The sequence below is a fragment of the Heloderma suspectum genome, chromosome 1 (assembly GCF_057233095.1).
Source record: "Heloderma suspectum isolate Gila_16-S chromosome 1, 16-S_ref, whole genome shotgun sequence".
Lineage (NCBI taxonomy): Eukaryota > Metazoa > Chordata > Lepidosauria > Squamata > Helodermatidae > Heloderma > Heloderma suspectum.
The window spans coordinates 384,738,586-384,764,135 of NC_139458.1; the positions used below are offsets into that span (position 1 = coordinate 384,738,586).

The 25,550-nt window shown below is 42.2% G+C and overlaps 1 protein-coding gene across 1 annotated transcript in view; it reads left to right on the top strand.

Moving 5' to 3' along the window:
- The window catches only part of DAAM2 (dishevelled associated activator of morphogenesis 2), a 260,005-nt gene that overhangs the window by 133,104 nt on the left and 101,351 nt on the right, over positions 1-25,550 (top strand). Inside the window, exons 5-7 of the mRNA XM_084828535.1 lie at positions 8,192-8,266; positions 11,890-11,984; positions 21,772-22,105. Of these exons, the coding sequence (XP_084684661.1) occupies positions 8,192-8,266; positions 11,890-11,984; positions 21,772-22,105 (504 nt within the window). The remainder of the gene's footprint in view (positions 1-8,191; positions 8,267-11,889; positions 11,985-21,771; positions 22,106-25,550) is intronic.

The window sequence follows — 25,550 nt, forward strand, 5'->3', positions numbered from 1 at the left end:
AGAGACCATCCTACTGGTTAGCAGGGGCACATAGAAGAGGGCAGTCTCTAAGGTCAGCTCCACACTTTCTATGGATCATATGATTGTTGTGTCTACCTCTATGATAGTGTTTCTCACAGCAAAAACATCAAGTGTGAACAGTATCCCCACATATTTAAATACATGTGTACATGTATCTTGAAACCCTGAATGAGCCAGGGTTCTCAGAGACATATATGCAGCTGAGTTGATAAAAGGCATGTTTGTGTCATCCACAAAAAACAGCAACATAATGTATGCATACCAATCAGCAACCATGTTTGCTACATAAAGCATTGAACTGTCCTAACGTATGCTGTCGGTTAAGTCATTCTTGTATAGGGTTTGAGGGCATGGTGATCATCTACCTTTTACTCTGGAATGTGAAGGAGCTTTTAAATTTAAAATGCATAGCCTAGTCTTGCAAGAGCTTAAACTTTCCCCAAATGGGATTTTATCCAGGAACCTACGGAAGGGCCTGCACCAGATACAGTTATTGTAAAGTTTAAGCCTGTTCTAAACACTGCAATTACACAGTTTATTTAAATCAGAGTCTGAGGTCTCTGAAAATGCTTGGGTTTAAGAAAATATGACCCTGGTCTTCAAATTTCACATAATGCACCCAGACATTAGCTCCATCCAGATCTGGAATGCTGGACCATTTCTGAGGACTGCTAGGTTGTCCTGATTGAAAAACAAAACAAAAAAGGGCTTAGACTCTCCTCTTGTATACAAATTTATTTGAAAGAGAATTATGTGTCTTTAAGTGAAGCAAAGATTTGGCTCGCTCATTGTGTGCGCGCGAGTGTGTGCATGCATGTGGGTGTATATATGTACATAATGTTAAAAGAATGCATAACCCTTTCAACCCACATGCTCTGGAAAGTGTGATGAGAAGAATTTTGAGGAGCAATTGAGATAACTGTGGGTTACGTGTTATATATTGCCACTGTATTTTGGAGAAAATTGATCTCTTAGAAAGTGACCTGATGGAATTTTCGTCTGTCTAGTCTCATAATTTCTGTGCTCTCTGGGAAGGCTCCATAACAGGGAAACTAATACTCCCCCCCCCCAGTTTTTGCATTCAGAAATACTCCAGCTTCTTGCACACTAGGCTGGCACTCATTTGAGATGGGCTTTTCTTGTCTTTTGTCAGGTGATATGAAAACGTCATCTCTTTTGACATCTAATTCAGATGGGCTACATAGCCTCCCAGTGGTGACTCACTATAATGCATGGAACTACTTGTCATGTAGGTCTCCGCTGCTACAGTATGTATCTCCCACAGGCCTTTCTCTATGTTCCTGCTGACCACTGTCAGGGGCATGGGGATTCACAATGCAATTGCAGGGATCCAGAGCAGTTAGCAGTTCTGTACATTATGGTTGGGAGGTCACTTGCTGTGAGGATGCTGGTTTAGATGCAATTCCTGTTGTGACTGTAATGTGTGTTTCAGTCCCTAGTCATATATGTAGATGAATTGGGCTGCACTCACTCTCAGAGAGTATCAAAATTGTAACTATAGTAATAAGAAGATGGGCTGTCATAGTAATCTTAAAAAGCATAATTGAGTATCACAAAATATATTGTGAGTTTTGAAGATCAAATAACTTTCCTGAGCTGCTGTGTTTCTCCAGCTCCTGTTTAGTTCAGTGACCGTTGAACAATTGTGTATCTTTCTTCAAGTCACAATAGTGCATGTATTATTTCCTATAGTGTAGGCTTTTCTTCCTACACTGGTAAATATGTATAGAAAAACTCTTGCTTCCTGGCACCATTTGATTTTCTAAAAGGCCAGTTGGTTTAAGCCAGGGGTGGGCAACCCACAACAGGCAGGCCACATGTGGACCTTAGAGGCCACCTGTACAGCCCACCATGGGTTTCCAAGGAGCCCCCAATTCCTCCCCCCCACCCCCATGCTGTGGCAGCACAGTTGTGTGGGGGAAGAGGGTGTGTGAAGATGACTTTAAGCCTTTCTTCTCTTGCTGAAATAAAGTGACCCAGAAAAGGAAGACCACATTATAAAGTTCTGATTCTCCTTCTATCCACAAAAGAAGACTATAAGTAATACAGTGCTACCTAAAAAAAATTTGCAAGTCCTTATTGCTGACTTCTAGAAATCAGTTAAATATCAATGGTCATTTGTTTTGTTACACCAAATGACTCAGTAGATTCTTAGGGAAAAGTTCGCACAAATCCCCAGTCTGTTTCTGGAAGGGATGCATTTTTGTTGTTTTCCCATTGGGTACATGTTTCCCCTTAGAAACCTTGGGAATGTATATCATATTCCACACAAGTCTAACAATACTTTGGAAGTGCTAATCATGCATTATGGGAAACTGTGCATTGCAGCCACATCTGCCCACTGAGTAACTCAGTCCTTGTGGTCTGTCCTGTTTCAAAATTGAAACCTCTTGTGGCCTGACTACCTTGGGGGTTGGGTGTGTGTGTGTTTGTGTGTGTGAGTAGCCTGCAAAATCTTGAATTTGTTTCAGCTTGAGTCATAAATCTAGATCATGTCCTATGGGGACTGTACATATTTTGCTCATTTATCAGAGAGCACCAGCCAGCAGAAGCACAATCAATGGCAGACCCTCTCTCTCTCTCTCTCTTTTTTGAAGAAGATCTACAATCTTTTGTAGATTTGAGTTTTTTAAGAAGGCTAAATCAAGCCTTGCAGAACAGAGCCAAGCAATGCAACTTTTGATTAAGTGTTGTTTTCATTGTGGAATTCAATTTAAAGAAATATGGTTTTCGAACAAATGGCAACCACAAAACTTTACAGCCCCCCCCAACCCGCACCCCCACAGTCTGATAATGGACTGAGAACATGGTTTAATGCCCTGTCTCCAAACTGTGGTTATCAAAATGAATAGAATCCATTCCTGCCGTTCGTACCTTCAGTTGATCTCCCAGGGTTCTTAATTCCTATCTGTGCTTTGTTTGCTGTTATGATTGTGATATTGACAATTAACTAATCAATTATGATCTTGCATTTGATTACAAAAGAGAGTTTTGATTCTTGAACAAATAATGGAGAATTATTGAGTCACTGACTGTTCAATAGTCAGACTTGTTTTTTAAAAACTGGTTTGGTTTTTCTTAATATTTAAGGAATCTGTTAAATCTCAATTTCTAGGTGAAGCAGTTTAGCAGTCTCCATGATGGAATGGGGCCTGTTGAAGACAGCTTCCATACTTAACACTACATACTGACTACATTGCAGTTGTATGGAATTGGAACATGGTTCTCATAGTGGTTATAGAGTTGTTGGTCTGAAGAATGAGACAGCTGCTTGTAAAATACCACAGATTGACATCTGTTTTTAAATTTAATATTTACACTATTCATTGAGTTTAAAGTGGGCTTTTCTCTAATATATTCCTTCATGCATGGTATGCTCATACAGTTGGGTAACTGTTTCCATATAATCACGCCTATGTGGCTTTGGAGAATAGGACCCATGCGTTCCTTCTGCATCTCCTGGAGCATGAAAGAATTTTTTCACCCAACTAAGTTGTCTTACAGCCATCTGACATAAGATTTTCCTTGCTGATCAAGGTTCTGAAAGCTGTATTAAAATGCTAAATTTTGAGTTTGAATGGAAAGAGTTCTGTTTCCCTAGAACAGTAATTTGTGGGCCTCTCCAGACAAATTCTGATGCTTTGAAATTGTTCACCAAGCAATTGACTAAGAGGAAAGATGGGATGAGCCATCCTCAAATGGGAGATATGAATAGTTGAATGTCAAATACATCCAAGATGCTTGTGTTTTCAGAAAAGCTCTAGTGAGCATAAAAAGGGATTTTTTCCATTTGGTGTAGAAAAAGCTCATCTGAATGCTGAAGGAACTAGAAAATATTTTGTTAACCCACTTTTCATGCACAGATTATAAGTTTACCTGAATAAAAGCTGAACTAGTAGAAAGTTTTCCCGCTTAGGAAATAAATGGCCCTCGTGATTTCAGCTTCCTGTCTTTAGTTCTTACTGAAGTCTGAAAGTATATATGGAGAAATGTATGCGAAATATCAACATCTTTAGAAAAGAAGTGAAACCCTCCTAATCTGTTCTAAAAATAATAATAATAATAGAAAAATGTCCTGAAGGAACTTATACATTCTCCCCCTCCACCTTTGGACAGACTACTCTTTCCCATCCTGGTGCCCTCCTGATATTTTGGACCAACTCCCATCAGCCCAGGGCAGTATGGCCAATGGTCCAGAATCCTGAGAGCTGTAGCTCAAAATATCTGGAGGGCACCAGGTTGGGGAAGTCTGGTCTAGACGTGAAATATAATCAATATATAATACATAGAAATTGGTAAAAGAAGAATTGGATATGACAGGATCAAATTAAAATCTCAGTTTTTACTTGATGAGATGACAAAATTTGTCAGATATGATCATGTGAAAGCCTTCAGTCAGTAGTCCTGTGAGGAGTGAACGCAAAAGAATCTTACTTCACATATCTTTTAGCAGGTCCGAACACAACTGTCTCCTTCCGGGATCTCAGAATACTCCTGATTCATCTTGACTTTTGGTGGGGTTGTCATAGCAATTTTTGTTTAAATTATACCTTTTCTTCTTTAGTAACTCTTAGGCTGGTGCATGGCTGGTCTTGCTGTACAGCCAGTGGAGGCTGGTGGCTCTGATTTCAGTGGGGCTGTGAATCCACTCTGGGTTTCAGTCAGAACCAGTCAGGACTCTAAAGGACCTATCCAGGGTGCTGACCAAATCCCCCAAATATACCCAGCACCTTGGATAGCTGTTTTGGAGTTCTGACCGGTTCTGACAAACCCAGGGTGGATTCACAGCCCCACTGAAATCAGAGCCACCAGCTTCCACTGGCTGCAGAGCAGGCTGCGGTGACCTGCTTCAAGGTAGCGCCATGACAGGAGGATGGATGAAGGCAGGAATTGGTGTCTGAATAGCAAAACCGTGTGAAGTGTTGGCCTTAGTAGAGGCACGCTATTTGGGCTGTGCTTCAGACAGCAAAATACCTTGGGCTGGAAATGGGCTGGTGTTTAGTGGCTGTGCAAGGCAGGGGGATAAAATATTTCACAGACTTTGATATGATATTTGACTAGTACACCATTTCAATTCTGCATGTCCACTTTAATTCTGCATGCACCTTAATGGGGACACTTAGGAAGGCAAATCAATACGTCTTGAATAGCAAATTGTATTTTCACTGTTTATAAATGGGATACCGTATAAGCCCTTGCTGGAATTACCTTTATTTAACTACATGCACATTAGTTCTCAGTGTCTGTTGTACACAAGTAATGATAAGATTATTCTCTAAAAATAATTGTGCTGGTTATCGACTGTGTGTTGTGTGTGTTCATAGTGAATCAAAGATAGGAGGCTAAGGCCTGTTACGTACAAAGCGATTTTCAAATGTTCTTCCTATGATAAGCTCCAGGTCAGAACCTCACCTCTTAAGGAGGCATCACATGGAAAGAAGCAGCCCAGTGACTGTAGCTGCTGCAGCTTCCCAAAGTAGCTATAGACAGAGATAAAGTGCATGTTAGCTAACCACAAAGCACATAGCTAAGACTTGTATTTTTTCTTTACGCTAGTGTAAGCGTGCATGGCCCTGATTTGGATTGGGCCCATGACACTCTGAGAGGGGAGGTTTAAACCCACTGTTATTTCTATGAAATCCCCCATTAAAAGAAGAAAAAATCTCCATTGGAGTTAATGGAACCTTTTTTTTTCTTTTTAAAATCCCCCCTGCGTGTGGGGGTGTAATTTAGGAGAAAATGGTGGTGGGGGGAGGAAGGTTTAACTTTCCCATCCCCGAGCATGGTAGTCCTGATCCAAATCAGGGCCATGCATTCTTACATTAGAGTAAAGAAAAAGTCAAGCCTCAGCTACATGCTGTGTGAATTAGCGTAACGAGTAGTTTGGCTCACGGTTTGGCTCACGGTTTGGCTCACGGTTTGGCTCACGTTTGGCTCATGGTTGTGCTTCAGCTTCTGTCATCTAGCCCTTTCCTCCCTTTTAGCATCATAGGACCTCACTGTTTTCTTCTAGAAGAAACAAGGAAATTAAGCCAAGATAGTGTTTTCAGGTCAAGGCATAGCTGCGTGTAGCTAGGGAAGGATGAATATGTCCAATTTGGTTTCTCTCAGTTTCTGATTTTTTGAATCTTAAGTGTGGTATGTCTTGAAGGTCTTGAATTTTGTTTTAAAAATTTGCATGGAAATTGCTAAGCATTTTAATGCAAATTTCTCCTAATACATGCATTTGTGTATGCATTTTTGCTTAATATACCAATTCATTGCAAGCAATTTTTCAAAGATAATGCATTTTAAAATACAATTTTACTAATATGTACATTTTTATACACTTTTTTTTTTAATTGGTGAACTCTATTGCAAAATTGGGGAATTGCATATTTGAAGGATAACTGAGTTTTGGTTCAAATGGTGTTCAGAAGTTCGAAATTAGGTAAGTTTGCATTAAAATGTGAAATGAATGAATGAATTTTTCCTTCATCCCTACTTGTAGCTGTTTAGGGACCAGCAGCAGCCACTGCAGCTTATAGGATGCTGCTTTCGATGTGATGCCTCCCTAAGAGCTAAATATACCAGGGATCAGAGAAAAACTTCAAAGCAATCTGAGTATTCCAGAATCTCAGGGTTTGCCCATAGTTCTAAGCACCACTAATGCAGTAAAGTTGTTCCATTTAGCTTCTGTAAATAACTTATCCTACATGTGCACAATTTCTGCAATGAGGGCCTTAGGGCACAAGATATCCAAATGAGAGGTGCCTTGGATTGCCATGAGAAGGCTTGAAATCTTGCTATGGGCCCAGCACAGCTCTAGTGCAGCATGGGAAGAGTTAATGAACGTTGTGCACTCTTGGAGGCCTTTGCAACCTGGTCTGCAGTGGATCATTTATTGCCTTAGAATCATAGAGCTGGGAGGTACGTTAAAGATCATCTAGTCCAATCCCCTCTCAATGCAGGAAATCCATTGCCATAGTTCCCCTGATAGGTGGCCATCCTTGATGTGTAGAACAGTAATATACCCAGGAAATGAGAAAGATGGTTTCAGGGCATAGTCTTGAGGGTATATGATGTGGCCGCATTGCTGAAGCGAAGTAGGTATGACTGTGGTTAGTGCCTGGATGGCAGACCACTTAGGAACCCCATTTATGCCACCTTAAGTTCCATGATGGAAGAAAGGCAGGATGTAAGTGTACTATTTTTTAAAAAATTCCAATCATATTTCAGAATTGATTGTAATGTTTCTTTCTTCTGTTGCAATGCCAATTCCCCTCTCTTGGTTTCTGGTGATATCGCAAACAGTTTCACAAAGCTGTTAATCCAATTCATAATTTTTACACAGTTTCTACCCAATGTTGGATCTTATTGAACTATTTGTGATACATGATCTTACATGTCTATTATCCACCTAGAATCGTAGGCCTGTGGTGGAATATTAAATGTCTAAATAAATAAATAAAAGAAACCAAATACACTCCTTAATGGTTTCATAGCTGTACGTGGCTGCTGTTGGTGGGAGAGAATCGTTATGATTTCTTAAAATGGTTATGGTGATTGGGTGTGGGTTTAACTGTATGTCCATGAAATTACAAATCAGGATATTCTTTGGATGTGTTGACCATGCAGGATTTGTGCAACTCTCTGAGTGATGGGGTTGGGTAAATATAAAAAAATAGACAACTGTGACTCCACTACAGCTGCTTCAGAGCTGTATCAGCGTGTTTCAGAAATGAGATGTATTAATTAGGCATTAAAGAGCAACTTTGTCTTGAACAACCATGTCCTTAAAGTTGGGGTTTTGTTTAGGTAAGGTGACCCTTTGGCATCATGATGCTAGCTGGGATAGGATGTCTTCCATGGTCATTTGTTTTAAATGCCATAAGCCTGTGAATGTACAGAGAGACAAATATCAAAACCCAAAGAACAGGGCTGGCCTGAAGCAAGCTGCTTCAAATGGTTGAATTAAGGGGAGCAATTAAGGCACAACTTAATACCTGAATGATGCAGCAAGACATTTTTAAAGTATCAGCCCTAAAGGGGTGCTGCTGCATTTTGTGCACCACTTCAGGTAGCTGGCACTGCCAAAGAACTCCAGACAAATGAAATGTGCTCTTCCTTAAATATTTTTCATATAACTTTGCTTGATTATCTGTTTCAGGAGCAGGAAGACCCTAATAAACTTGCTACGAGTTGGCCAGACTATTACATCGACCGCATCAACTCCATGGCTGCAGTAAGTAACCCCTGTGGCATGCCAAAAAAGTTGCTTTCTTAGAGAAATGGTAGGGATAGTGTTGCTTGAGGACTCTAAGCATAGTGGGCTGTGTAGAGGCTCTGCCCTATCGGTTTCTCCACTCCCAGTCCCAGATTGTGGGAGGTCCTGATTTCTCAGGGATATTCCAGGCCCCATTACTCTTCTTTCTTTCTTTCTTTCTTTCTTTCTTTCTTTCTTTCTTTCTTTCCATGAAAGCTGAACATTTAAGAAATGTCCATACCATTTTACTTTGGAGAAATAAGAAAAAAATGTGCAGGCTGTATTCTACTCAGTGGCTCACTAAGAAGTAAAATGTGTTTCTGCCTTCCTGTGTTGTTGTCAATGAGTGTAAAGACTCATTGACAATAGGGATAATAAGCAAGCACTAGGCCCTTATTTTTAATGTTATTAATAAATGATACAATTAAATAACTTGAAACATACTTGTCTACCAATATTTATGTTCTGACACTTCTGCAATTGTTCTCTGATGCCCTTACTACAACACATCTAGCCATGGAACTGGTTTGTGGCGCCCAAGGCAACCCTTAACTCTTCCTGACTGTAAATGTAGAACAAACAAACAGGTCCTGTCCTCTCAGAATACAACTAAGGGGCAACAAAGAGATGGGACAAAGTATTAGTCATAGCTGGGAATCTCTTCCTCCTCCTTGCCTTGAAGCCAGAAAAGTGGTTGAAATGAACCCAGCCACTCTCCACTGCCTGCTAGGAATGGACCAATCTGTCAAAATTGGGTTTTCTCATTTTCTCATTTTTTTCAAACTTAAAATTGTTTCATCCCGTTTCCACATCAGCGTGTGTGTGTGTGTGTGTGTGTTAAAAAACTCAGGACAAAATTTTGTATGCATTTTTTCCATGCATTCACATTTTTGCATGCACTTTTCCTAAAATATGTATTTTTGCAAGCAATTTCCCTAATATAATGAATGTTTGTGTCCCCCCATGATATACACATTTTTGCAAGCGTTTCCTCCAATACACACATTCTTTTTAAAAAATGGAGAACTACATTACAAAATTTAGAAAAGTGTGAGTATTCCATTTCACAGTTTGGTTCAGGAAATGTGAATTAGTGAAGTTTACATTAAACTGGGGACCAAACATATTTCTTCCCCATCCCTACTGTCTGCATGGTAACCCCAGTGGAATGGATCTTGGCATCCCTGAGTACTTATAAACATATGCCAACCATTACCCCCCCCTTTCAGAAACATAAGCGTGTGAATGGTTCAGACATTCTTCTTTCTGTCTTCAGCAATCTAAGCTTAACAACTCAAATAAACCCATCCTCTACTTTACTGGGGAACAGAAAAGTTACTTTTACACCACCATGTTGCTTTTGGAAACTTGTCAATATTTGCACTCCAATATATCTTTGCACTATAGAAGAATTTGCAACTGAATGATCGAAACAGCTCTTTAGAACTATGGCTATCCTGAATGTATGACATGGTGGGGGTCAAAGGTCATCAATACAGCTGTTACACATTTATTTTTCGTGGTTTGGAAATAATTTACTTGGAGCACAACAGCTTTATAGAGCAGAAAAGAAAATACATCTTTCAGCACATCCCGCAGATGAATGCTAACTCTGCTTGGGTGAATTTCACTTCTTCACACCCCTGTAAACAGTAAAGATAAAGAGCAAACTAAATTAAGGTACAGGCAGATAAAAAGAAAAAAAGAAAAGGAAACAGCAGGTCCAAATGATGGGTCTGCAATGTGCTCTAAGGCCTAGAAGGAAAAACATAAATAAAGAAAAAGTGGATAATAAAGAGCCTTATCTTGGGTTCCTGTCATGATTAAACAATGATAGAAAGAAGCTCTCATTTTCAAGCCTTCTCTTTGACATAGTAAGTTTAGCGGTATTTACATGGGGACTATTTTCCATGTAATACTGAGGTGACTTTGTCACTGCCTTATGATGTATGAATGGGTTCGAGTCAGAAAAAGTATTATTCCTTGATCTCTTGAGTTCCTTGGAAAGAAGGGTAGGATACAAGAATAATAAATACATTTATAAGGTGCTGCCATTGTTTATCATGACTGATGTAACTATTAGATGGATTTTAAAGGAGAACTTCTTAGATTATGAGAGGGAGTCTCCCAGAGAAGTATGAACTCTTTCCTGACATCTCTCCCACCCAAAGTTTGTTGACCAAGTGAAGAAAGGGAAGTTGTGTGGACTATGCTCCTGCCATTCTTCCTGATAGAGACGTTTTAGCAATTCCCATAAAGGTGATGTCAGATCAGCACCCACCCACATAAAGCTGAGATGACAAAGTCACAGTGTGGGGACTTTTACCGCCTTTTAGATATCCAAATACAAATTAGCTGTTAAGCTGTTTGATGATGTGGACACATGACTCATCTGTCATTAGGGATAAACTGCAGAAGCCAAGACTGTGTAGGACTGAGAAAGATTCTTTGTTGGCAGGAATGCTTAGAGAGTGGCTGCCTGTAATCACCCTCTTTGGGAATGCTGGGGTTATTTGGTTTTGCTTCATTTGAATATAAGCGTCCTCCAATTTCAGCAAAAACCTCCAGTTATTCATGCATTGCTCCCAAAGAGTAGCTCTAGGGAGAATAAAACACCAGCATAACTGAGTTTTGCAAAAGGGACATCTGTGGGTCAAACAAAAAAAGGGCTGATGACCCACTGCAGATGGACATACAGTTTTGAGTTGCAGATCACATTCTGAGGAACCCGCCACTGAGACTGCCAAAAAGAAAATCTGTTTCTTCAGGGCTTCTAGACAGAATCCTATGACCTGACTTGAGTGCTAGAATTTATGTGTCTGGCTGTTGGAGGATGCTGGCACAAGATAAAACATTATTTCCATGTTTTCTATCAGTTGCTCACCATATTAGCAGAGGAAGTAACTTGCTCCATTTAACGGAATGAATTTGAATTCAGCGTGGATTGCTCTGGGCATCCCCCCCCCCCCAATACACAGCTCAATCCAGCACTCTGTGCCGGTTTACATAGCATATAGCAGTCACATTGCTTCACCAACTGACCACCCTGATGATTTGACATGTGTTGGCACTGCATGAGTTGCAAACACGAAGTGACACAGAAGGATTTGTGGGGAAGGGGGAGCAGCGTAAAGAGGCACTCCACTGAAAGAGAGGTTTTATCCGATTTGCACTGAACATTGCATAAAAGACTTTGCTGTTTGTAAGATATTAATATAAGTGCCTTTGAATGACAGAGCATAGGTATTTCTTCAGGCTTGTCTTGGCTTTCATCACAGGCCATTCAAAACGGGCCCAAAGTGAAAAGCAATCATAAGCATATTTACTCAAAAGTAAATTATTATTATTACATTCAGTGTTCAGTGGGGCCTCCTACCTATTAGCTGTGCTTAGGATTTCAGTCTTGGTGAGACAGAATGTCATCTCTACCCAGCTTTGTTAGTGGAGATTTTGCTTTCCTGGTGAGCAGCCAGGCAGGATCTCCAATTTAGTTTGGCAAATGGCGCTTGTTGATGCATTCTGAGTTGCTCAGTAGCCTCAGATTTCTCTGATCTTTTATCCAGTGCTGGATTTATAACTATTCCTTTGCTGCGTCCAAACAGATGCAGACCTTGTATGCTTTTGATGAAGAAGAAACGGAAATGAGGAATAAAATAGTTGAAGACTTGAAGACAGCCCTGCGAACTCAACCCATGAGGTAATTATCCATCCCACATCACATACTTCTTGGGTCAGAAGCTGAAAGCAGCTAGCATGGAGAAGTATAATGTATATGCTATTTCCTTAATTTGTTCTCAAAAATCACAGAGGGAGTATAGTTGTCATGACTGTGGATAAATTTTCTCTCTGACATAACCAGTATGAAGCTGTGAAAGGGAACCTCAGGGATCATGGAAGGGTACATCCAAACCTACCACCTTTCCTCAGGATCTACAGTATATGCCAGTGTTTCACAAATGTTATGTAATTATAATCCTTATAAACCTACCAGGACTTCCATGTCCCCCTTCCCTCTAAACCATACCGAGCATATCCACCTAGTTCCTACACTTCCTGCAACTCTTTCCCTCCCTGTCTAGTTCCCAGATTCCCCCAGTTCTTCAGCTGTTCTGGTAATGTCCGCTATCGCTTCTCCCCTTAACTCCTTTGCATCTTCTTTCTGCATGTTGCTTAATCTCCAGCCCAAGGAACCTGGGTCAAGAGGAGAGGGGGACTCCTGACTGTGCTTCTCCCTTTCAGCATTCCAGTTGGTTGCAAATCACACTTTGTGAAACACTGAGCCTAGAATGTATAGACTATTACCAACAAAAATGGCCTGTACTCCTCTGTTGGTTTGTCCTCCCCAGCCTAAGAAATGTAGGCACTGGCTGAATCTGCACATAGCAGCTATACCATTATCATACCATTATTGTAACTATTGGTGCCCATTGGTGTCATGTGTACCAATAGTTAGGATAATGATAATGGTATGATAACGGGATAACTGCTATGTGTAGATTCAGCCATAGATATTTGAAATTCATATTGCGGTCTTTGCGCTCATTCTGAATCATGAACGTACTCCTTTTAGTTGCTGATCAGTGAGTGGGCTCTCTGTGTTCCTTGATCAAGTTCAGCCTTTATTCATATTTGGTGGAATTGTAAAGTGATAAAAGCCCTGGCTAATCCAAACCGATTACTGAGCGTTCTTCCAGACAGATAGCTCCTAGCCCTACCGATGAAAAGTCACTGCTATTCCGTCCATTCTTCCTTGATGGATTTTCAGTGGAAAGAAAAAGCCCCTGGAAGAAGGAATGGGAAAACATGGGAGTGTTAGAACTGGAAGACAATGTTCTCTGGACCCCTTCCCTTAAAATTCCATGAATGAGACAGGGTGATTGCACAATAAAAGTCACATCAGCAATGACTGGGCCTAAGATCAGGGATGGCAGACTTTAGGATTACAGAATCTACTTTGTTTTTCATGACAATCCCATGGTCCACCGGAGCCAGGGGCAAAATAGCGGCTCCCAAAGGTGGACATAGAATTGCAGAACAAGGTGCCTCAGAGCATACGCTCAGCTCAGGAATTTGTTTTCAGGACCAGAACTGGAGCTTGCCCAGAAATGTACTCCTATTTCCCCTCAAGCTTTCTTAATTTCAGCAGCCTAATTTAGGAGACAAAGAAGGCTTTTTGTTGTCACTATTATTACACCATTTAGAGTCAGAATCTCTTGCTGATCTACTACAAATAATCTGGAGATCTACCACTAAATCCTGATCTACCTTCTTCCTGCTCCTGTATTAGACAACCTCTTCATAACCTTCTAGAGTACATTCAAGACACAGTGCAGCCTGAGTATTACAAACTATGTTATTTATTTATTAATAATATTTATATACTGCTTAATATAAAATATATATTGCTTAATATAAAATGTTTAGAAATACCTGAGAGGTATTCCTAGTGTCTGGTGAAAAGGTCAAAAAATCATTAGTATAATAGGTTTTATGTAAACAAAACAATAGTATTGTGGCTTTCAGTAAAAAAAGAAAATAGAAAAAGAAAAATAGTGGCTTCGTCTTGCTGCAGTGGATTACTCATTAATCAGCTTCTGTTCCAATCAGCTAATCTGCTATGCTCAAGAGATAAGAAAAATGTCTGCTGTTGCATACTGGAAACACTTGGTGATTATAATAAACATGTGGCCATCACACCTCCAGAGCCTTCCACCATCCTATTCCATCATGCCAGGAAGGTCTTTTCTAACAAGACAGACTCCCCTTGTGAAGTCTGTGGGAGTGGGATATGGGAAATCTCCACTCAAGGGCAGGTTTTTCCAAACAAGCCCTGTATTACTTTGGCTAGATACCACTGACAGCAGGCATTTATTTCCTCTGTTTATAACAGTTGTAATGAGTGTCAGCACCAGCATCCACAAACTGTCACATAAAGTCTTTGCTCTTAAATCGCTGGCTGCAGCCCTAAGGACTTTCTTTCTTTCTTAGCTATAGCCAAGCCAAATTTTGAGTTAAGTCCCCATGTCTCAACTAATTTCCAGTGACTCAGTTTGTAAGTTGCCAAGTGGGCCACATGCCAATGCCTGAGGAGTGAGCCAATTCTCTCTTTAATGGAAAGGCTGCAGCAGAGGGGCCCATGGCTATATCATATCCCTTTCATGAGCAGCATCGTACAGAAGCCTTCAAAATACTAGTCTTGGAACCAAAGAAGAAAGCTCACTGTTCAGTGTCCCTCTCATCAGTTCCTTGATGGCAATGTCAGTTTAGAAGCCCATAAATCTTAAGATCCTGTTAAGATATGTGCCTGCCCGGACCTTAAGATCATCAGCAGCAGCCCTTCTCCATGAGCCCCTGCCAAAGGAAGTAAGGCGGGTGGCTACTAGGAGGAGGGCTTTTTCTGCTGTGGCACCCCGGCTCTGGAATGAGCTCCCTAGTGAGGTTCGCCTGGCGCTACATTGTATTCCTTTCGGCGCCAGGTGAAGACCTTTTTGTTTTCCCAGGCATTTTAGCATTTTAGCTTTCTAAATTTTTATCTTTGCTGTTTTAAATCTGTATTTTAAACTCCTGTACTGCTGCTAGGTTTTATTGTGGTTGTATTGTTATATTGTGGTTTTAATGTTCTATATATTTTAAATTGTTTTATTGTGTGTTGTTTGGTTTTAATTTTTGTGAACCGCCCAGAGAACTTTGGCTATTGGGCGGTATAGAAATGAAATAAATAAATAAATAAAAAAACAAACAAACTCATCCAGTGGACCAAATCTGAGGCAGCAATAGCAATGCCTAGATGCTCATGTTAGAGATCACATTGCCAACATTCGCTGGATCATGGAGAAAGCAAGAGAATTCCAGAAAAGCGTCTATTTCTGCTTCTTTGACTACGCTAAAGCCTTTGATTGTGTGGATCACAACAAACTCTGGCAAATTCTGAAAGAGATGGGAGTACCAGACCACCTTACTTGTCTCCTGAGAAAGCTGTACGAGGGTCAAGAAGCAACAGTAAGAACCGGACATGGAACAACCGATTGGTTCAAAATTGGGAAAGGAGTACGACAAGGCTGCATATTGTCTCCCTGCTTATTTAACTTATATGCAGAGTACATCATGAGAAACGCCGGGTTGGATGAATCACAGGTCAGAATTAAGATTGCCGGGAGAATTATCAGCAACCTCCAATACGCAGACGATACCACCCTAATGGCAGAAAGCGAAGAGGATCTAAAGAGCCTCTTGTTGAGGGTGAAAGTGGAGAGTGCAAAAGCTGGTCTGAAACTCAACATTAAAAAAAATGAAGATCATGGCATCTGGCCCCATCACTTCCTGGCATATAGTAGGGGAAGAAATGGCAGCAGTGACAGATTTTATTTTCTTGGGCTCCAAGATCACGGCAGACGGTGACTGTAGCCATGAAATTAAAAGACGCTTGCTCCTTGGGAGGAAAGCTATGGCAAACCTAGACAGCTCAGTAAGAAGCCGAGACATCACCTTGCCGACAAAGGTTCGTCTAATCAAAGCTATGGTTTTCCCGGTAGTAACGTATGGCTGTGAGAGCTGGAGTATAAGGAAGGCTGAGCGCCGAAGAATTGATGCTTTCGAATTGTGGTGCTGGAGAAGAACCTTACGAGTCCCCTGGACTGTAAGGAGGTCAAATCAGTCAATCCTAAAGGAAATCAACCCTGAGTGCTCATTGGAAGGACAGATACTGAAGCTGAAGCTCAAATATTTTGGCCACCTAATACGAAGAGAAAACTCCCTGGAAAAGACCGTGATGCTGGGAAAGATTGAAGGAAAAAGGAGAAGGGGACGGCAAAGGATGAGATGGCTAGATAGCATCACCGATGCAATGAATATGAACTTGAGCACACTCTGGGAAAGAGTAGAGGACAGGAAGGCCTGGCGTGCTATGGTCCATGGGATCACGAAGAGTCGGACACGACTTAACGACTGAACAACAGATGCTCATGTTCGAATAATGCCTGTTTTAAACTGAGTATAGTTATGGCTGTGTACAACATGTTCACCTATAAATCCTTGAATAATAGTTGCCAACTTTGTATAGCGTTTGTGTGGCTTGCTGACTTCAGGATGATTGGGATTGTGCATACTCTGCCCTGCCCCAACCCCCAAAGCCAAACTTTGCAGTGAGGAAACCTGCATTGTATGCTGGGAATAGTTACAGCAAATCAAGCACATCTGCAGAACCTATTCTGCTTCCAAGTTCACACTTTTCAAAGGTCTAAGGCTGCGGAAGCAAAAGTCAAGGTGGATGGAAAGAGAATGAGGATTTGGGCATCAGAGGATACATAGGGATATGAAGATCTGAAGCAGGGGTGCAGAACCTCTTCCAGCCTGAGGGCTGAATTCCATTTGGGAGAAGCTCTTGGGGGCTGCATTCCAGCGGTGGGTGGGGCTGAAGGCAAAAGGGGCAGGGCAACAATACAAAAATCCCTGGCATATTTTAGCTTAAAGCTCTTAATGTCTGTAACTAAGCCTTTGGAGAGGCACTTCTACCTTTTAGATTGGGGAAACACTGTAGAAAAGCTGGGAAATCACCCAACCATTGGTAGTTGGGGTAAAGGGGGTGGGACCAGGAAAGGGGGCATGGTCTTCTGGGGAACCCCAGAGGGCTGGATTTGGCCCCCAGGTCTGGGGTTCTGCACTCCTGGTCTGAAGAATAAGGAGGAGGAAGAATCCCTATGGAGTTTAGTACCCCATTCAAAATGTTAAACTGTAGTCTCTCTCTCCTCTGGATTTTGAGCCTTCGCCAAATGTTGCCAAGCTGTTCTCTACATCCAGCACAGAGTTGTTTCTGATTTGTCTCCAGTCACTTCATTATGGGCTTGTTCACTTGTTATTTTCTGGAGGAAAGTCTCAGCTACAATGAATCTTGGGCACGCATGTAGCTGACCTCCTCAGTGCAGGGACAAAGACACAAATTAACCAAGCTGTGCCATATTTATTTGATGTGGGGTACCCCCTGACTACCCACTGAAACCCCCCTTCTTCCTAGAGGCAGACTGGGTGGTTAGGGAGAAGCCATTTTCATGATAGCGCTCAGTTCAATTGTTGTTGTTTCCCTCATATTGAGAGGACAATATGTGAGAGTTCAAGGCTTGAACTGAGCTAAGATTTCCCCCTAGAAAGTGAACGGGCCCTTTGGGTTGAAAGTGTTATAATAAAATAGACGTTTGAGAGTAACAGGTATGTTGCATCCCTCAATTAGGAATGACCCTGTCACATAACAGAAGCCACTGCAGATGTGCTTCAAAAATTAGATACAATTCAACAGTAACAGACTGGGCCAAACTTCACATTGCTTAGGGACAAATCCACAGTAAAATGAAGGAAATGATTGGAAGGAAGTTAAATTTTCCTTGTGAGTTGTAACCATAAATAACTCTGATCGTAAAAAAATATCAGGCTAGAAACATGTGGAAAAGCTATAATGCTGCTCCTGTTAGTCATCAATTGATTTTTGGAAAACCAGAATACTGTGAAAAAAGAAAAATAGTAAGTTCTAGGAAGAACAGGCAAAATTTAGGGAAGGCTTCCACAGCCTGATGTCCTCCAGATGTTTTGGACTACAACTCCCAGAATTCCTGACAATTCACCATGCTGGTTGGGCCTGATGGGAGTTGAAGTCCAAAGCATCTGGAGGGCATCAGGTTGAGGAAGGCTGACACAGAGGAATGCCAGCAGTGCTTTTGTTAAAGTTTTATTAAAAATTTAAAGGCATCAAGATAACATTTTTTCCTGTTGCCGAGAAATATTTCCACCTACTAGCCCACCTGACTTTTCTTTTAAGGACAAGGAACCATTTCCTTTATTTTGCTGTGGTCTTGCCTTGTCCCACTTCTGATAATTTCTGATCTATCTGGTAGATGAAACCCATTCTGCTGCATATATCAGTTAGTGATGTGCATGCCTTCTGATCCAAGATTTCCGCTTCAGCTAGCCTGGGAAACTTTGCTTTGACTGTGGATGGGTGGGAATATCCTGCTTTCTGTACACCCCCATCCTTTACTAGCTGTGTCACTTCTCACAGTGAGTCTGCAGTAGAATCTATGCATAAATGAATCGGAATGCCGGAGAGAAATGGAGAAACTGCTGCTGGTTTGTTCTGCAGTGTGTACAGGGCAGTGGTGGCCTGCCTTTCACCCAGAATGTGCCATCAGTCACACCCAAAGTAATGCTACTTTTGTACCCCTCTAAGGCCCATATCTTGCAAAGAACAGATGAGGTGGTAAAACCTGTTTCTGGGCTATATAATTTCAGACTACAGGTAGTGGTGGTCGGGTGTCTTGTAAATGAATGCTCCTCCACGCAAAACAGCTCCCTGAACAAAGAAAACCAGAATGCCAGGGAGAAGGCTAAACTAGAACTCCTTTCCCTGCCATGTTAGTTTTCTGTGTGCAGGATTTACATTTTTTGTATGAAGGAACATTCTAATCGTGGAAGCCTCCACTTACAGTCTCAAACGGTGCAGACCCAAAACAGATTTACCCTCCTTATCTACTGCTTGAGAAAACTAGGCTTAAGCCTACTGAGTTGGAGATCAAGCAGCAGCATAGTAGTAGGGTGACAGGCTAATATACTGGCTTTGCTCTATGCCATCCTTCCCCAATCTGGTGTCCTCCAGACGTTTTGGACTTCAACTCTCATTGGTCCCAGCCAACATGGCGAATGGTTAGGAATTCTGGGAGTTGTAGTCCAAAACAACTTCTTGTGACACCCATGCCATAGTTTGGCCACGCACAGGTTAGGGCATATAGAATAGTTACAATAGATAGAAATGCCTGAGCCAGACATTGCAATGAATCAAACATTGAACCATGAGAGCTTGTGTTTCTATTTTGCATTTAGAAATATGCATAACCACATGTCCAAATAGACCAGCCTTCCCCAACCTTGTTTCTTTCAGATGTTTTGGACTTCAACTCCCATTGGTCCCAGGCAGCATGGCTAATGGTCAGGAATTCTGGGAGTTGTAGTCCAAAACATCTGGAGGGCACCAGGGTGGGGAAGACTGATATAGACATAGCTGAACCCCAATGTCAAAATGTAAAGAAGAAAATGTCACTGAAATGGACAAGTTGCATTTAATTCCTACATTTTGCACACAAAGCAACTGTTGCACTTTTTTTTCTGGAGATGGGAAATGAACTGTAATACTAAGAGTGGAAGGCCAAAAAAATAAAAATAAAATCTTAATGTTCCTTTTGTTGCTTATGTCAGCTAAGTTTGGAAAAGAATCCTATTATTCTCAACAGTGATTAGCATATCACTGCCATTTAACACATTTCTGTCTAACCATTTGTGGTGTTTGTGTGTTTACTCTCAAGGCTTGCATGCATGGTCCGGTTTTAAAGTTCAGGCTTGAACAGGCACCAAACCTCATATTGAACCTCCTGTTACTCTATAAGGTTTTGGTTTTGCCTGGTTTTTGGACAAAACCAACTGGGTGAAGTTACTAAAGGGAGAGATGATAAACCAGTCAGTTGAACATGGCCCAAGTTTTACATAGGCTCTTAAATTCCCTTTTTGGAATAAAGAATACATAGCCCAGATCCAGCCACCATATTACTGATGCATGTTTTCTTTATATATTATTGAAGCAAAAACAAGACTTATAAATCGTATTATTTATATGTAATAAAGAGGCAATCCAAAACAATAGGATGTTGGGAGCTTTGTGATTTGCTGCTGCCAAATCTCAAAACTACAAATATGTGAATTAGATATATTGCAACCCTATACAGATGCAGCAACCATACCAGACCCAATTGTTCCACTGAAACTGTTTTGGCTCCGTCCTGTGCTTGAATTGCTTCATTCAATTGCCATCTGGAATGTACCTATCCATGACTTATAGTTTCTTTCTGAATTGAGTTATTCATTTTATTGATTACAAAAAAATAATCCCTATCCTTCCCTATCTTAGTTCTTAAAGTGTTGGTCCTCCGTTGGGTCAAACATCAATGAGTTCTTAGCCACATATATGTAACAAGGTACATTTGCTTAGTCGTAGTGTTTGTAATAATAAATGACATACATCTTCCATCTTGGAACCCTGTGCTACAAGCCTAGAACTAGGCTATACAAACAGCATGCGGTAAAACTGTTCCTGGTCTGTGTGTATCGCTTCAAAATGCAGGTGGGGAATTGTGTGGATGAGTGCTTTCCAGAATTAAACAACTCCCAGCACATAGACAACTAGATGTGAGGGGAAAGGAGTCTATCCTAACCTGTTTCCTGACATGTTAGTTTTCTATGAGCAGGTTTTTCTCCCCTGAGGTATTCAGACACCTCCCATTGAAAGCTGAGGTGCTACCATCGAGGAGTGATTTGACTGCTAAAAAAATAAAGGCAACAAAAAGAACACATAATAAATATAAAGAAATAAGGAAAATCATGAATTATAATTCTTAGTCTATCACCTATATGCTTATTGAATATCTATTCAGTGTTTTGCTGATAACTAGGTGAGCGAATCGTGTGGGGAACTCTTTCAGGGGTGGGAAACTCTCTCACCCTGAGGGAGAAATTCAGTTTCAGAGAAGCTCATGAGGGCTGAATTCCAGTGGTGGGCAAGGCCAAAAGCAAAGGGAGTGGTGCCATAAATACTACAGGCCCCCCCCCCCTTATATTGTAGCTTAAACCTCTTACTTCCAGTAATTAAGCCTTAGAGGGACATTTCAGCCTTTTAGAATGAGGAAAAACCTGCGCAAAAGCTGGGTCGGGGGAAAGGGGGTGGAGCCAGGGGAAAGGGGGCATGGTCATTTAGGGAGCCCTGGAGTACTAGATTGGGGCCCTAGGCAGGCTGGATTTGGTCCCCAGGCATGAAGTTTCCCACCCTGAGTGTAGATAATTGCATGGTATCTTTTAACCACAATACATTAAAAAATGTCCCTCCATTTTCTGCCCCCCCAAAAATAGAAACTCTATGCAAGTCATGCTGGGAGTTCCATGGCTTTCATGAAAGCGTAGCCTCAGCAAAAGGAACACAAAAGCAGACCTTCTGCAGGGCTGCAATTTTCATCTTATATTTCCATCAGGGATCAATATTTTAACCAAACAGCTGTCCGTCTGTAAGCATGATGGTTATTTATTGGCACTGAAGGAGTTTACTTGGATATCTATGATACATGTTAAAATATTGTGATAATTGTCTTGAATAGCTCAGGTAACCAATGATTCTTCAGACCACTTTTATATCACCTTTGAAAGTAGAGCCATGAAAATGTGATAATGCACATCCACTTCTGGCAGAAGGTACATGAAGATGAGCAAACCTCTTTTCAAAATAATGTGTGAATTATACCCCTGATAAAATGTTTGCAAGGATCCTCAGCTACCCACATGGCTCTGTAGAGTTCCCTCAGGTTTTTTCAAAATAATGTGAGAAAGTAGTTACTTGTTCCATTAAACTGATGCCTCTTAGACAAGGTGCCTTGACCTTATTTTCCTCTCTTGCCTCTGTTCAGGTTTGTGACAAGATTTATTGAGCTGGATGGCCTGACCTGCTTGCTGAACTTTCTGAAGAGTATGGACTATGAGACCTCAGAGAGCCGCATACACACATCCGTTATAGGATGCATCAAGGCTCTGATGAACAACTCCCAGGGACGTGCACATGTCCTGGCCCACCCAGAAAGCATTAATATCATCTCTCAGAGTTTACGAACTGAGAACATAAAAACCAAAATTGCAGTGCTGGAGATCCTGGGGGCTGTTTGCTTAGTGCCAGGAGGCCACAAAAAGGTTCTGCAGGCCATGCTTCACTACCAGGTCTATGCGGCAGAGAGGACAAGATTCCAGGTAAAACGAGCATGTTGAGCAAACGGCTCCTGATGCAACATTACCTCTAGAGCAGTGGAGGCTGGTGGCTCTGATGTCAGTGGGGCAGTGAATCTGCGCTGGGTTTCAGACAGAACCAGTCAGAACTCTAAAGGAGCTATCCAAGGTGCTGAAGGCTCGGCACCTTGGACAGCTCCTTTAGAGTTTTGACTGAAACTTGGAGTGGATTCTCCATCCCACAGACATTGGAGCCACCAACCTCCACTGCTTTAGAGTTCGTTCTTGGTCCTTATTTTGTCTGTGTAGAGGACACAATGAGCAATGCTGATTTTTCTGCTCGACTCAAACAGGACGTGCCTACATTGTTGCATTCACCTCGTGCTCCTCCCTTTCACCTACATAAAGGCAGGCATTGCGGCCACATAACTATATTACGGTCTCTTTCTTCTGGTCAAGCATGAATATGGTGTCATATAACTACATATAATGAAGATAAACTTGAGGATTGTACAACCTCCTCAGGCGTGTCAATATTTCATATTTTGTATCACTCTAGATCATACTTTTAATACATCAGAGGGCAGTTTCACACATTAAGCAGTTGAACCTTGGCTTGTCACCAAATCAGCCAGTCCTGGCTTTCTGGTATGCTGCTGCTGCTGCTACTTCTTCTACTTCTGTTGCTATTAAGAAATCAATGTGCATGATGCTTTACAGATTAGGGATGGACTGGGGGTGATACTGGCAGTAAGTGGGCCAAACATATCACCCCATTTGCAGCTCCCCCCACATATCAAAATGGGGGTCCTGTAGGAATTTATTTTAACCGCATTAACAGGTTGTGTCCGGATACACATAAACACACCGGTCTTGTTACAGGCAGGTCCTGTGAAGGCCACATCGCAGGGAAGAGCCTGGTCTGTGGTTTGCCACCTGCTTTATGGACTGAATAGCACAGCTGCAGAGCCAAGAACACACAGTCAATACTGGCTGCATTTTATAGGATATACTAACAGAAAGTACTGCAATAAATTGATACATGACAAATATAGAGAAAAGGTGCCATGGAATTAGTCAACAAAATAAAAAGCATGAGATAGAAACATGACATACAAGCTTACAAAACATACAGCCCAGTTACAGAATATTGCTTCCAGTTTAGGGAGTGACTTCATCCTTCTCTTTCATTCTGCAATATACTTTTACCCAAATGCCAAATCTAGTTATGATGTTTGCTTCAATTGCTGATTGGTCACTCCATCTGTTTTATCTTCCCTGTTTCCAGCTCTCAATAGCTCCACGTCAGTTGTTTTCTCCCTAGCTTTCAGTAACTGTTGCCCTTTACCCCACCACTTGTTTTCTACACTCTTATTATGGTCTTGTACTTTTTGTTCTGACCACAAGATTGACACCCATGATGGTGTACTCTCCTAAATTCCTCTTTTGTTTATTTATTATTTATTTATTAAATTTATTAATCGCCCATCTGACTGGTCACCCAGCCACTCTGGGCGATGTACAACCCCCATAAAACAATTTTAAACAATAAAATTTTACCATAATTTTTTTTTTTTTAAATACCCTAACCCACCCCAAATGCCTGCCTGAACAACCACGTTTTTAATGCACGACGGAAGCTCATTAAAGAGGGGGCATGACGGAGTTCCCTAGGGAGGGAGTTCCACAGAGTGGGGGCCACCACAGAGAAGGCCCTCTCCCTCGTCCCCACCAGTCTAGCTGTCCTGGCTGATGGGACAGAGAGAAGGCCATCTGAGGCTGATCTTGTTAAGCGGCCTGTCTGGTGTTGCTGGAGGCGCTCCTTAAGATAGGCTGGGCCGGAACCATATAGGGTTTTAAAGGTCAAAACCAACACCTTGAATTTGGCCCGGAAAAAAAGTGGTAACCAGTGCAACTCCTTCAGCACTGGAGTGATGTGATCTCGCCGGCGGCTGCCTTTAATCAGGCGAGCTGCCGCGTTCTGTACCAGCTGCAGCTTCCGAACCGTCTTCAAGGGTAACCCCACGTAGAGCACATTACAGTAGTCTAAACGAGAGGAGACCAGGGCATGTACTACCGATGGGAGCAGATGGTCGGGAAGGAAGGGGCGCAGCTGCCGTATCAGATGGAGTTGATACAGCGCTGTCCGGCTCACAGCTGACACCTGAGCCTCCATGGACAGCTGGGAGTCCAAAATGACCCCCAGGCTGCGGACCTGGTCTTTCAAGGGTAGCCGTACCCCATTCAACACCAGGTCAACATCCCCCAGCCTCCTCTTGTCTCCCACCAAAAGTACCTCTGTCTTGTCAGGGTTCAGCTTCAGCTTATTCCTCCCCATCCAGCCACTCACCGTCTCCAGACATTTGGACAGGGATTCTACGGCCAACCTTGGTGAAGATTTGAATGAGAGGTAGAGCTGCGTGTCATCTGCATATTGATGACACTGCACCCCAAACCTCCTGATGATAGCCCCCAGTGGCTTCACATAGATGTTAAATAGCATCGGGGAGAGGATGGAACCCTGTGGCACCCCACAAGTAAGTGGCCACGGGTCCGAAACCTCCTCTCCCAGTGCTACCCTCTGGTACCTGCCGGAGAGGAAGGACCGGAACCACCGCAATACAGTGTCTCCAATGCCCAACCCCTCCAGGCGGTCCAGGAGGATACCGTGGTCAACGGTATCAAAAGCCGCTGAGAGGTCGAGGAGAACAAGGAAGGAGCATTCACCCCTATCCAGAGCCCTCCTCATATCATCCACCAAGGCGACCAAGGCCGTTTCTGTCCCATGCCCAGGCCTGAAGCCCGACTGAAATGGGTCTAGATAATCAGTTTCTTCCAAGTGTGCCTTCAACTGCACCGCCACCACCCGCTCAATCACCTTCCCCAAAAATGGCAGATTTGAGACTGGGCGAAAGTTGTTCAGAACTTGAGGATCCAAGGAGGGCTTCTTTAAGAGCGGTCTTATCACTGCCTCCTTGAGGGCTGATGGCATCACTCCCTCCTCAAGGGAGGCGTTCACCACCGCCCTGATCCCTTCACCCAGTCTCTCTCTGCAGCTCATAATGAGCCAAGATGGGCAAGGATCAAGTAAGCAGGTGGTCGGCCTTACAGATGAAAGCACCTTGTCCACTTCATCAGGAGGAAGAAGCTGGAACCGATCCCACAAAACCGGTTTGCCACAGGCCGCCTTTTGTAACTTTCCAGCTGCACGTATGCCAACTTCACTTATTGCTATGCTGCTGCAGGCCTTTACTTGCAGGCCTTCATAACCTATGACCTATGCCTCAAGTCTATGCTTGTGTTAACTCTATGCTACCAGTATATGTTTGATATATATGGTGTGTGTGTGCGCGTGCAACTCAAATATGCCTTTTGTATGCCTAAAGTCCCTCTTCGCAGCCAAAATGGAATAGGATGGTAAACTTGCAGGGCCATTTTGGCTCAGTCATAGCTCTTCATAAACCAAGAA